This window comes from Corvus kubaryi, unplaced genomic scaffold (genome assembly GCF_017639235.1).
Source record: "Corvus kubaryi isolate FWS band 111438036 unplaced genomic scaffold, C.kubaryi_AGA036_p1.0 37398, whole genome shotgun sequence".
In the NCBI taxonomy this organism is placed as follows: Eukaryota; Metazoa; Chordata; class Aves; order Passeriformes; family Corvidae; genus Corvus; species Corvus kubaryi.
This window is the reverse complement of record NW_024581137.1, coordinates 28,163,490-28,176,565: the sequence shown is the minus strand read 5'-3', so window position 1 is coordinate 28,176,565 and position 13,076 is coordinate 28,163,490. Positions and strand designations below refer to the sequence as shown.

The following is a 13,076-nucleotide window of genomic DNA, read 5'->3' as shown; positions in this document are numbered from 1 at the left end:
CCCCCGGCCCCGCCGCCGCCGCCGCCCCCGCAGGGGCCGGGACTGAGCGCGCCGAGGCGCAGAGACACGGCCCCGAGAAGAGGGCGAGGGAGCGGGAGCGGTGCCGGCAGCGGCGCATGATGTGGGTGCCGCTGCTGGCGTGCCTCACCGCGGGGATCGTCTCCGTGCCCAGGTGCCAGCGCGGCCCCGGAGCCTTCCTCGGGGCGGCCCGGCTGCTGGCGGCCGTGCCGGGACTCTGCCAGCGCTGTAAGTCTCCGAGCGCTCGGGGCTGCTCGCCGTGCCCCGGCTGGTTGGGGTTGTGGCTGGGTTCGGTTCTGGCGCGGGGGCCGTGCGTGCGCGGGGGGCTTGCCCGGGCCCGGCGGCTGCCTTGGGACACAGCGCTGACAGCTGGGGCCGCCCGGCGCCAGCGGCACACGCCGGCCGGACGGGCCGAACTGGCGGGCGGACGGTACCTGCAGGGAGAGCCGGGCAGGAGCGGCCGGCCCCTGCCCAAAGCTCACACCGCCAGTGCCAGCCCGTGATTTAACTGTCCACCCCGGGGGCGTCCCGCCTTTAGGGAGCCGTGGCAGCTCCCGGGAAGCCCACGGGAGTATCGCACGCCAGGGTGCTGCGGGTCCTGAAGTGCACCCTCTGCAACGCTCCATGAAGGGGACCCGCCCGGGGGTTCCAAGGGATGGACAGTTCTTGGCGATGGTAACACTCTGGTTTACGTCGTTTATATGGCATGTAGTGGCAGGGTTAAACAGGGATAGAACTACGAGAAGATTGTCTTCTGTTTACCTTGGGATAACGTGCATGTTGACAGTTCCCCGGGAGCTACGGTCCCCGGGTGAAAAAGGCTCTGGTAAATGTGGGTAACCCTTCGCGTTGTGGAATAGCTTCCCAAAGCCCCGGGCATCAGTTTTAATGTGTGCAGGGTGAGGGGAGTTTGTGCAAAAGTACCTTAGATAGTACAGCAGTTGACATAGCAAGCAGGTTAGTCAATTATTTCATAAAGGATCTTATTTGGCTAGCAGTGGTCAAAGTAGATCAGGTTGTCAGTCATCTTTCTGTAGTTTTTTCTGCTTGTGGAAAAATTGGCATTTCCAAGCTTAAGCCTGGAGTTGATTTAAAATGTTAACATGTAACTTCTAAAACTAAGATTTACAATGGGAACAACGTATTAGTCTTAACTTCTTTATTGCATATGTGACAAATTCATGCCTAATTCAGTAGGATTTGCCCAGTGCTATTAAAAACAATGGAATAATTTGTTAACTTTCATAAGATAATTTATTTTGCTTTTTTGGCTTCATATTTTGAATTCAGAACCAAACTAAATGTCAATAGGAAAAATAAAATATATTATTAAATTTCTTATGAAACATGCCATCTTATGTGTAGTATCCCAGATTCTTTTTTATGCAGTGCTATTGAGTTGAAAGGCTAATTGAAACTTTATGAAGAGGGTGGTTCTGTGCCTGAATGCAGTGTTGTGCTTGCTCATGAGTGTAGTTCCTGGGTACACACTAGTGCAAATAATGCATCAGAACAGAATGCCACAGGGGGGAGGTTATGCCACAGGAGGGCTTTTGTGCCAAAGGATGCTTGCTGTCTTTGTTGTGCTTGATAGTGAAAATATATATGGGCAATGCGTCATGGGTTATGTGTTTATTGTGACAACAGCTCTCAGATTGGGCAGACTGTAACTCAGATAGACCTTGTTTTTTTTCCTTTTCTTTTGAAACCTCTGCTAATTCATGAAAGCTGAAAGGCACACTGAATTCTTTCCTTCATACATAATCACTTTACAGGCTACAGTCACAGTTGAAGCAAGAAGAGTGTTTTGTTTTTCTGTGAATGAACACGTAAAATTTTTTGTTATTATTAGTGTTGTTTGTGATTTTTACATTTGGTTGTGATAGCCGGTGCAGCACCACCTGGATTCTTTGAATGTCTGCAGGCTGCTTCGAGAGAGACTGGGCAGCAGCTCCATGTACAGATATTTGGCAGCATGGCTTTGTTCAAGCAGCCACTCCTCTTTGCTTCTGCATCGGCAGTGCTGGGCATGGAGAAAAGCATTGCGCTGTTCCCGTGCCATCAGCAAGTTCAGTTTTTTTATGTGCAGAGTTGGCAGAACCTGCATATCTGTTGCATTGAATCTTCAGTTCTAAAAGAGACTGGAATTAATATGAAATGTACAGGGAACTCAAATTTATTTAATTCTTCCTGGACCATTTGTGGCTCTTCTAATCGAAAAATGGACAGCTTGATACTACCTGAGGTATTTGTTCTGCAAACTGCAGTTTGAGGGGTGAGTCACTGCTTGGGGATAAGTAAAGGTAGAATTTGGCCCAGTGTTTGAAGTTACAAGGAACGCAAAAGGAAATCTCACAATGCTGTAAATTTGCAATTCCCAAATTACAGGTTCTGTAAGCTCAGATAAAAAGGGTAGTGTTGCTGCCTTCTACAAAGAGTCCCTTGTTCAGTAAGTCTCACCAAAAGGAAATTTGCAGTTCAGTAAGCCAACTATAACAAATACCTGACATAAGAATCAAGCTAGTTCTGTAGGGATTTCTACAGATCCCTACATTTATGTTTGAACTTTGAAACCTGACAAACTCCTAAAGATGTAAACCAGTGAATTGAATAAAAGCTGGATTCTACAGCAGTGTGTATGCATTGTGCTAACCAGTTGTGTAAGTGCTCACTTCAGTGAAGACAGTCAGTTCCCTTGCCGTGTTCAGAAACTGACTGTTGAAATTTATTTTTTATCTGCTGTATAAGCACATGGGTTATGTGGGGCTTAAATACTGAAGAATGACTGATTGGTCAGGGTTAACAGAGGATATTGATTCAAACCTTAGCAGTGTCCCAAAACCAGTTATAATTAATATTAAAATCTGAAAACTAAGGTATTTGGTGCTTTCCAAAATATCTGTGGAATTATTCCTGTATGAAGCTCAAGTAAACAGAGTGTACTTGTGATGTGCAAATAGGGATGGGATGGCATGAAAATCTTTATCTCTGATTTAGAGAACAGTCACGCAGAACAGTTCTCTTAGGTAGTTGAGATTGACAGATCTCTTTAAATACCAACTTTAAAAGTTGGTACATTCAGTCTTCTTGAGTGTGTCAATTGGCAAGACCACTGGGGAAAGTGGGGGATCTGTGATCATGAAAGGGTCAGTTGTTAATTGATTTATGCCAATAGCATGACTTTTGTTTCATTAATTTTCTCCCGTCAAGGTCTTTGGTGCTTCACCATTCTTGTCACATCAGATTTCTGTGTGTGTTCCCCCTAGTAAGAAAGTTTCATAAACCATTACTGTGTTACTTCTCAAAGGAATAAGAAAAGCTATTCAACCACCCGTAGAAGAACAGTTTTTGAAGAGAGGTGGTCAGGAAATGTCCTGTGGCACACATGCCCGCACACAAAAAGGTCTGAAATAAAAGATACATCATGATGGCTTTAATTGGTGTTTGTCTGTTGATTCTGTTGTGTGCCCATGCAGCCCATTTTCTTTTGAGACTCAGTGGAAGAAGCTGAGTTGTATGGAATACTCAACACTGAGCCAGTTCTGCTTTTCCTGAGGCTTAAAACAATCCAAGAAGAAGAGAAAACCCATTTTTAATTTCCTGAGTCTGCGTGGGTGATATGCTCCCTAAGGGTAATGGACCATCTTTGGTAAAGCCAACCTTTCGGGAACCTTTGGGAACCAGCCTTTGGGAAAAACAACCTGGGAGTTTGAGAGGGCTGTAGGTTGCAGTTCTGAGGAATAGTGAGGGGGAGGTTTGTTTATGTGTGCATTGTTCAAGAAGCGTATTATGCCAATAATTTGCCCATATTTGCTTGCAAATTGTACACTTCTCATAATTTGTTGCAATTTCATTTCTCTTCGGGGGCTTATATGGTAAGGGTATTTTTATTCTATGGTTTTTACAGGTTGAATGAAACTGGTAGTTGCATGTGTAGTATTTACAATATTTTCATGCTACAGATGTTTTGAGATGAGACTGGGAAAAGAGAGGAGAGGGGCAGTGTATGAACTAGAAGAGCAGTAACTATACTCCTGATGCTCTGGGAAGGTTGTCTGTCATTTTGAACATGCTGTTGCTGAGGAAAGTTGTCAAGGCAGTCTGAAGATTGCATGCAGCAGAAATACTCTACAGTTTGGAGAGGCACCTGATTCTTTTCTGGCCCTTAAACTTTCAAGGACTGCAACAACTGAGAAAGCAAATAATTATACCCCATTAGTCAAGAGGCCTGAGTGAATAAAATTGATTCTCCATTAAAATACAGTCTAAGTTTAATTTACTTCCCCAGACCATCAGAAAGATGTCAGAATGTGAATTTCATGAAAGCTAAAGAAAATCTTCGTTAAATGACCCCCATGTGGTTGTATGTTCAACAAGCGGACATTAAATGTCAGATTATAATCTCCCTTTACAGAGTACATAAATGCTGGTAATATTTTTCAAATCCCTATGAAGAATTCGTGATGACTTGTCCATGTTGTGTCTTGAGTTTGGGACAATTTGAACTAATTACTAATCTACAGTAGGAGAAGAAAAAACAAAGATATTTTATTTACAAATTGTGCAAATTGGCATGGGCTGCTGATATATATCAAGACTTTTTCAGAAAGTCAGAGTCATCATTATTTTTGTAAGTTCTTACTTAGAAACCAGGGACCTCACATTTCTGGGTGTCTTCTCCCAAGTAACAAATTGTAGCATGAGAGGAAATAGCCTCAAGTTGTGCCAGGGAAGGATTAGATTGGAGATCAGGAAAAATTTCTTCACTGAAAGGTTTGTCAAGCCTTGGAACAGGCTGCCCAGGGAAATGGAGGAGTCATCATCCCTGGAGGTATTTAAAAGACACATAGATGTGATGCTTAAGAACATGTTTTAGTGGTGGGCTTGTGCTAGGTTAACAGTTGAACTAGAGGATTTTAAGGGTCTTTTCCAGCCTAAATGATTCTATGATTCAAGGAGGTACTCCTGAGCCTACATGTGTTTTAGCCTCATCTCTGAAAAGTTCCACCACTTACATGAGGGTGGAATCACTCAGGACAAAAACTTGAAGAGCAGAAGCCTCAGACAGGTGCATATAAATCAAGCTTTTAATGTGTGTATTTATATATATATGTATCAATGTAGAGGATTAGTGGTGGACTTGGCAGTATTGCGTTAAATGCTGGTCTATGTGATTTTAGTAGTCTTTTCCAACCTAAATTACTCTGATTCTGTCCTTGATTCTATGAATATATCTGATGTAAGAAATATTAACCTTAATGTACAAGTTAAAACTGCATTACCTACATGATTTTTTTTTCAACAATGTACATTTTAAAAAACACCCTTAGAAAAACTATACTTTTTTAGATCAGGATAGGTGTATGTTAGGCAGTGATTGGGATTTAATAGTTCTGTCAGGATAAGAAGGACAAGTGGAATAGCTTGGTACCCTGAGCTTTAAAGCTTGTCAGTATTCTTAAACTATATTAATGGCACTAAAGTCATATGTTATATTTTCGAAATTTATGTAGCATGAGAGCTTTAAAGCTTGTCAGTATTCTTAAACTATATTAATGGCACTAAAGTCATATGTTATATTTTTGAAATTTATGTATGTGAACTATTCAGTGCTTTTACTGTAACTGGTTATCCAGACATCTTGGTTTAAATTTGGCTTCTCATGATGAATGTACTGAAAACAGAAAGCTGGAGAAGAATATTGGTTGCCTTGTGTTAATAAACTTTCTGTGTTTTTTTTTAAATAAAATTATTTAGGCCTTGGTGCTTCTCATTCTACTTGTGTTGTCCTTTTCAGCAAAATCTTGTTTTCAAAGTTCCTGTATCTCCACTACTAATTTCTGATTTCTGTCTAACCAGTGGAAAGATGTAATAATTCTTTCTCATCTGCTTAAGCAAACATAATTTTTGATGGACAAAGTAGGATATGGTCTGTTATTCCTTTCTAAGTACTTGAACTTTATTAATTTTTTTTTTCTTTTGGCAGTTTACATAAATGGACTTGGGCTATTTAGTTTAACTTCTGGGAAGGAAGTGGGGCTCTAATGAATTAGTTCACTGTACGCTGTAATGGAACCTTCCTCCAAGAAGAAAAGTAAGCTTCTTGCCAGCCATTCAGGATTCCCCCTTGTTCTGGTGGCAGAACAAGAATAACCCCTTGAGCAAAATGTAAGTGTTTCAGGATGATCGGAATTTACAGCATTAGAAAGCTGCCAAAAAAGCAACTTCTAGCTGAGGCTAAATTGGCCTAAATTGAAAACTTTGCAAAGCTCATAATTGACTTTTTTCTTTATATGTTTCTCTGCTTCCCATGACTTCATTGTCATATGCCTGTGGTGACTTCTTGGTATTTACTCATGGTGACAATAATAAAGAGTCTGAAGTATTTATGGTCATCAAAAGATACTGAGACAAAGATTTTAACTATGATTATTGGAGGAGGAAATTTCTGTAGTGTCAGGCAGGTGGAATGATGTTCCTGGATGTTTGATTTTTATTTTACTTCAAGCCTCTTCTCTACCCACTGTCTTGGGAGTTAGGTCGATAGCAGCAGTATTTCACTGGGTTCAGATCTTGAAGACTTAAGTATTTTTGGTATTTTTCAGTTGTAGCCGTGTTACGAATACAGCTGCGTGATGTATGGTGGCATCACGAAAGTAGTTCAAGTCTGATTAAACCAGTAACTGTCCTTTCCAAAATAAATTCTGTTCCTTCTCAATGTTCAAGAAAATTAGGCTAAGTGAATACTGTTTGTTCTCTACTTGAGAATACGATTTATTTCCATGTTATCTCTGCAGGGTGAAAGGGGTTAGTACTGTGCTGAGAACAACTTGCTTCTCTCAGATGGGAGCTTCTTCCTAGAAACGACCAAGTTCCCATCTTTTTGTTCAAACAAGACTACCAGGAAATAAGAAAACTTGGAACAACTTACACACTGGCACAAATGGCACAAAATTACTAAATAAAACTAATGACATCAGCAAGCAGGCTCTTCCAATCTAAGCAAAGCTGTTGGAGTGCATTTTGCTATTAAAAATGTTGTGGCAGTACTTCAGAGCATTAAATAAACCACTACCTGTTTAAAACCTAGAATTTGTGTGTTTGAAGTCTGTCCCTTAGAGAGCATTTAAGCTGCACCTGCAGACCATACACATATGTGAATACTTCCTTGAAGGAGCACAAGCAGAAGCTTGCATTCAGTCTGTGTGCACCTGTAGTTATAGCTAGTATGGGAGTCTGCATATTTTATAGCCCACAGTCATGTTTTGTGTAATCTTTGTCCCCAAATTATAAAAATTTAACAGGCTAAACCTAAAATAAAGGTTGGCCAGTGTCTGTTCCTAGACAAGTGGGTTGGGTTTTGCGGTTTTTAATTATGAAAAAATACCAGAAAGTTTTTACCAATTTGTCTTAGGGCAAATAACCATCTTTGGAGATTGAAAACCCTATTGAGAAGCAAATTACTGAAATAACAAATACTAGAGACTTGGTATTGTAGAAAACAGTAACATTTTTTTAAATAGCCCTCTTGAATAAATGCTCCTCCCAATCTTGTGGACTACCTACAAGTCCTTAAGGAGTGGTGGTTATCCTCTCTGATACCTCTCTGAAGTCTTAGCTTTTATTTAATATTCTTGAGGTTTTCTCATTGTGAGTGTAAACTACGTATTATGCGTTCAGTGTTTTGTTTTAACTCCGACATGTCTCCCTAATACCCATGTGCACAGCTTTTGGTTTGGGGTTTTTGGTTTGTTTCAGGAAAATGTTCTGTAGAAGCACAATTCAGTTTATCATTTTGTATTCAGAACTGAGGGACTTTTTCCACTAGGTTGTCAGCTTTTGGAATTACGGTCTAAAATGCAGAGTAGGTTTGTTCCAAACCACCATATATGCAGATAAAAGAGAGTGAAGTAAGCTGTTTGCATTGCTATGGACAAAGAATCTTTCAGGTTGTCTTTGGTGACACTGTGTGGGAAGAAATATCTCTGAGCTATTCTCAGCAGTTGCCCGTCCTCTGCGCTGCTGCTGGGTTTGTGAATGAAGACACAGTGCCAGGGAGAGGTCATGCTCCTGTAGGGCAGAAAGCAACAACTTGGTGATGATTAGATATACAATAAAAAGGTATGTTAGAGAAACAATTGGGTGTTGGAAGCCTGGCTTGAGGAGGTAGAGCTGTAGAAGATGGTGGGAGATAAAGCTTGGGCTTGTCTTTTATTCAAAGTTGAACTTCTTAAGCAGGCAAAAAATAGTCATTTTTATCTACCTTTATAACCATTATGACCTCCTAATTAGGTAAGACTTTATAGAATGCACAGGAACATACCAACCATTCAGGGCTGTTGATGTGCTTGCTACTTGCTAGCAGTGCTTGCTACTTGCTAGCAGTGCTTACTAATACACAAGAAATTAAATTAGCAGTGATGTATGGCAGTAGCCATTCCAGGCTTTGCTCGAGCAGCATTACTGTATTCAAGCTGGTCAACTCCAAGGGAGCTTCTAGCAGCTGTAAATGACTGGAGTACAATGATTCCTATGACCGTGTTCCATCCTAGGAAACAGAATTAACTCCACACATCTTGAAGTTTCCTTGAAATCAAGGGATTTAATAAAAAAAAAAAAAGCCCTCTGGTTTCACATGCTTTGCATTTTTATTGGTGTAAAGCTGTGCAAACAGGACCATCAAACCTGTGCCATAAAAGCATTAGCTTTTATGACTGTGGGAAATGAGTATCTTTTAATGATATAATCCTAGTAAATTTTCCTGTATGTTTTTATTTGCAAGAGACAGGATAGGTTAGTTTCTGAAGCCAAGTAGTCTTTGACTCATTGTTTGCAGGCATGAATTGCATCAACAAAATGTAACTATCTCCCAGAAAAGCAGGAAGTTTCATAGAAAGGAGAGGCTACAAGTAAAGTTGGCCAAGAAACAAAAATTGTGTTGTGAAAATTTCAAGGTTGCATTGCTTGTTTTCATTCTGTATTGTGGCTCAGGAACAAAGTCAGACTGGAGTAGTCGATAGCTCTGTCTCTCATAGTCAAGGCCATGTCTGAGGCTGTGGTTTGAACATTGTGTTTGTGAGACCTAACTGTGATACCAGTAGCTACTTTGGGTAGTACCTTTTCTAAAATGCTGTTATATACATCCTTCTGAGAAAATAAATAAAAATAAATCTTTGAAATTGATATATATACATTAAAAACCTGGGTTGCTATGCATCTGTCTGAGGCCTATGTTCCCCAAGTCTTCATCTTGAATGATGTGCAACCTTCATGTAAATGTTGGAACTTTTCAGAGAGATGAGGGTGAGACACTCAGAGAGTGTCAGGAGTATCTCCTTGAATCATAGAATCATTTAGGCTGGCAAAGACCCTTAAGATCCTCTAGTCCAACTGTTAACCCAGCACAAGCCCACCACTGAAACATGTTCCTAAGCACCACATCTACATATCTTTTAAATACTTCTAGGGATGATGACTCCTCCATTTCCCTGGGCAGCCTGTTCCAAGGCTTGACAGCCTTTTCAGTGAAGACATTTTTCCTGATACCTGTCTAAACCTTCCCTGGCACAACTTGAGGTCATTTCCTTTTGTCTTATTGCTTGTTAGCTGGGAGAAGAGGCCTACCCCCACCTCGCTGCAACATCCTTTTCAGGTAACTGTAGAGCGTGATAAGGCCCGCCTCGAGCCTCTTTTTCTGTCGAAACAACCCCAGCTCCCTCAGCTGCTCCTCATAAGAATTGTGCTCCAGACCCTTCCCCAGCTCCATTGCCCTTCTCTGGACACACTACAGAACCTCAATGTCTTTTCTGCTAGCAGCTTTCCATCCCTTCTGCCCCCAGCCTGTATAGCATCACATGGGGTTGCTCTGACTGAAATGCTGAACCTGGCACTCCCCCTTATTGAACCTCACATAATTTGCTCAAAGCTTAGTATCAATATCGTTCTCTAATTACAGAAGTGTCCATACACTTCTTGGGAACTCCATGTCCACATGCCACTACAGAGCAGACTTACTCATTTTCTATCCTCCTGCATCATCTATGACTCTTGTTTTCTGCCAGGGCTTTCCTAATATTGTGTTGACAGAGGTGTCCTCCCCTTTTGTCTTTGCACTGTTCGGCTGAATCCAGCATCAGCTCTCTCCAGTGGCGTCACTCAGACCTTGCACAATGTGCAAAAAAAGGAAGACCTTGGTGTTTTCTTGCATGTTTTACAAAGACACAAACTCAGGCAAGGCAGGCTACTGTATTGCTTTGCATTTTAATGGCTTTTTAAATCACCTGTGTAGCTCTCACTAAAGACCCTCATGTTCAAAAGATACTGTGTTCATACCGTAATGCAGATTAATTTGGGAACACCAAAACTCTCAGGACAGGTATGTTGGCAGAGTTATGAATGGAAAGCCCCTATCAGTTATCAGGACTTGTTCACTAGTGATTCTTTTCACTGCATTTATTTAGATGTGCAAAGACTTCTTATTCATGTCTCGCTTCTACCTCTTACCATCTCTGTAACCACATTATGGTTTATCTCTTCTACTATACTCCATTTTTCTTTTTAGGAACACTAACAGTTGATTAGTTTGGTTTGGGTTTTTTCTTTTGCTTGTTTGTGTCAATGGAAAGGTGTTTTTACTCATTTGCCAGGTTTACAGAAGTATTTTTTGAGGGCTCAGAATTTAACAGTGCCAATCATGTTTTGTACCTTTCTTTTACACGCCTTTATTTTCTTAGCAAAAACACGTCTCTGCCATGCAGAGTTGTAGTTTACTGCTTCTTCTGTTGCTGGTAAAAAACATTTTAAAATCAGTGTGTGGCTTAGTTTCTTTCTGTCTGAATTGTGAAACTAAGTGCCCAACCAGTAATGGAGAAGTGAAACAAATTAACAAATCCCATATGTAATAGAAAAAAAGAGAGAGGAAAGAAAAGTTGTTTGGTATTCTTCTCAAGTAATCTTAAGATTTCATTATAAAGCATAAAAAGTGTATAGTGTTCAAGCTGAAATCTCCTTTCCTGGGCAAGGCTGAGTACCTCTTAAAGCTGATTTTGAGGCATACCTTGTAATCTTCTTGGAAAATCTGGTGGTAACATAGTGGTTTTTTTAAGCATGACACAAAAGGCAGAGAGAATTATTTTTTGTTTGGAAAAAAAAAAAAAAAGGGGGAAAAATCCCTAATTCCAGGATTAGGTTTTAGGATTGGCAGTTAAAGCACAGGCACTCATTTTTTTCCTGTAATCTGAGCAAGTAAATGTCCGACACAATAATTATGGAAAAATAATCCCTCCCCTGTATCATTTTTATAATGCTTTTCATTGTACCTTCTCACTCAGCCAAAGTGAATCAGGAAACCATGTGTTAGGTGGGACAGACACTGTCTGTTCCCTCTACAGGGTCATGTTGCTTTGTTCTGAAGACAGAAGGGTGAAGGTAACTGCAGTACGTTGCATAAAAGCTGCAGCTTTCCTCATAAATGATGCTATACATGAGTTACTGAGGGCCTCGTTCATTATCTGTGCAGAGGGATAGCCTGGCTGATTGCTGCCCTAGAACAAGATTAGATGCACAACTGAAGGAAAAGCAGCTCTGTAGAGGCTGGATAATTTCCCATCTTCTTGCCTTGATGAGTGTTCACCAGTCTGAGGGCCATGATCAGGGAGTATAAGCTTCTAGCTATATTTTGGCTTTCTCTTTTAAGAAAGCAAATGGTACACCCTCCAAAGCCAGCACAAGCGTGTACCAACAGTGAAGGTGATACAAATCCGAATTCTTGGCTGTACTTGAACAAAGTGCTGCCTGTTTGAAAACCTGTTTAACATCCTCTCTCAGACTCCAGAGTGCATTATTGTTTTTTCATCTCTGAGATAAATACCCTGATTGTGATAAAGTTACTTTCATAATAAGGAGGCAGGATATAATTATAACATATATGATGTTTGCCTTGTCTTGATCCCTCTTGTTGCAGAGAGTTTAGGCTTGCCACACCTGTGATCACTGTAAATAGCTACAGTTGTTGGAGCACGGCTGTAATTTTGTGGAGTAGGCTGGAAAAGTGTAGTTTAACCTGATGCACTCACTTTTTATTATATGCATATGCCTGTGCAGTTCCCAGCAGAGAATTTGGCCCTTGTCAAAAATACCTTTTGGCATACATCAGTTATAACTAAGCCAGTAGAAACTAGCCCTTAGCTTTGGCTGAACAGTAACTCAGTCTTGTCTGGACTCTGTTTTTGGTGAAGTGGCAGGAAAAATCTCAGTTCTTTTTTGAGCCAACTCATAAAAAAATGTTTCTTGCTTTACCATGATTTTTTTAAAGCAACTGAAAAGTTTATACTTAAACAGTGATGGTTTTACGGTAGGCTTACAACTAAATAATAAATATTTAATGAATGAAGGCATGTCCATAAATGTAACTGTTATAAGGGACTATGTACTTGGGAACCAGAGTAGTGATGTAGACAGAATAATAAATAAAGGAATTAATTCAACTTTTTCAAGTTTCTCTTTATTAAAAAAAATTTCAGCTTTTTGCTCCAATGATACCAAGCTTGTCTATAGCCAATCTGTGACTTCATGTTGTGAAAATGGAGCTCTTGAGACTGGAGAGTTATCAGCAAAGAGATTTGCATCCAGCAGTACTGTATATTCATTTGTTAAACCCTTTTATCTGCCATGATCACACTGACACTAGATTTTAAGATCTTTTTTTCTTAGAAAGTTTACAAAGTTTAGAAGTCTTTCTTTGTAAACTTCTGTCTTAGAAGTTTACAAAGGCACACAGACACCCCTATATTTTACTAGATAGGCTGTATTAATAAACTAAATCAAGTTTCAATAGATTCAAAAAACTAACCATACAAAAAAAAATTGGGACAGTTATTTTTCAGTCAGTTTTCCGATGTGTCTGGAAAATGGCACATAGACACATACTGTTGGTTTTTTTAGCAAGTGCATATTACAAAAAGGTGTTAATGTTTTGTTATGTGGTCAGTGGCATTTAAATTAAAGTACGTGTTTTGCAGATTATATGTCTTAAGAAAGGAGTCTCAGATATTATTGCA

At 40.3% G+C, this 13,076-nt stretch overlaps 1 protein-coding gene across 7 annotated transcripts in view; it reads left to right on the top strand.

Annotated features, from left to right (window-relative positions):
* Positions 1–6: 6 nt before the first annotated feature.
* ITGB8 (integrin subunit beta 8) overlaps positions 7–13,076 on the top strand; it is a 49,056-nt gene continuing 35,986 nt past the window's right edge. For all 7 annotated transcript variants that reach the window (XR_006018501.1, XM_042042924.1, XM_042042926.1 and 4 more), the window contains exon 1: positions 7–246. Coding sequence is in view for 6 of the 7 variants with exons in the window: in XM_042042924.1 (XP_041898858.1) it covers positions 117–246 (130 nt within the window). In the remaining variant the exon portion in view is untranslated. The remainder of the gene's footprint in view (positions 247–13,076) is intronic.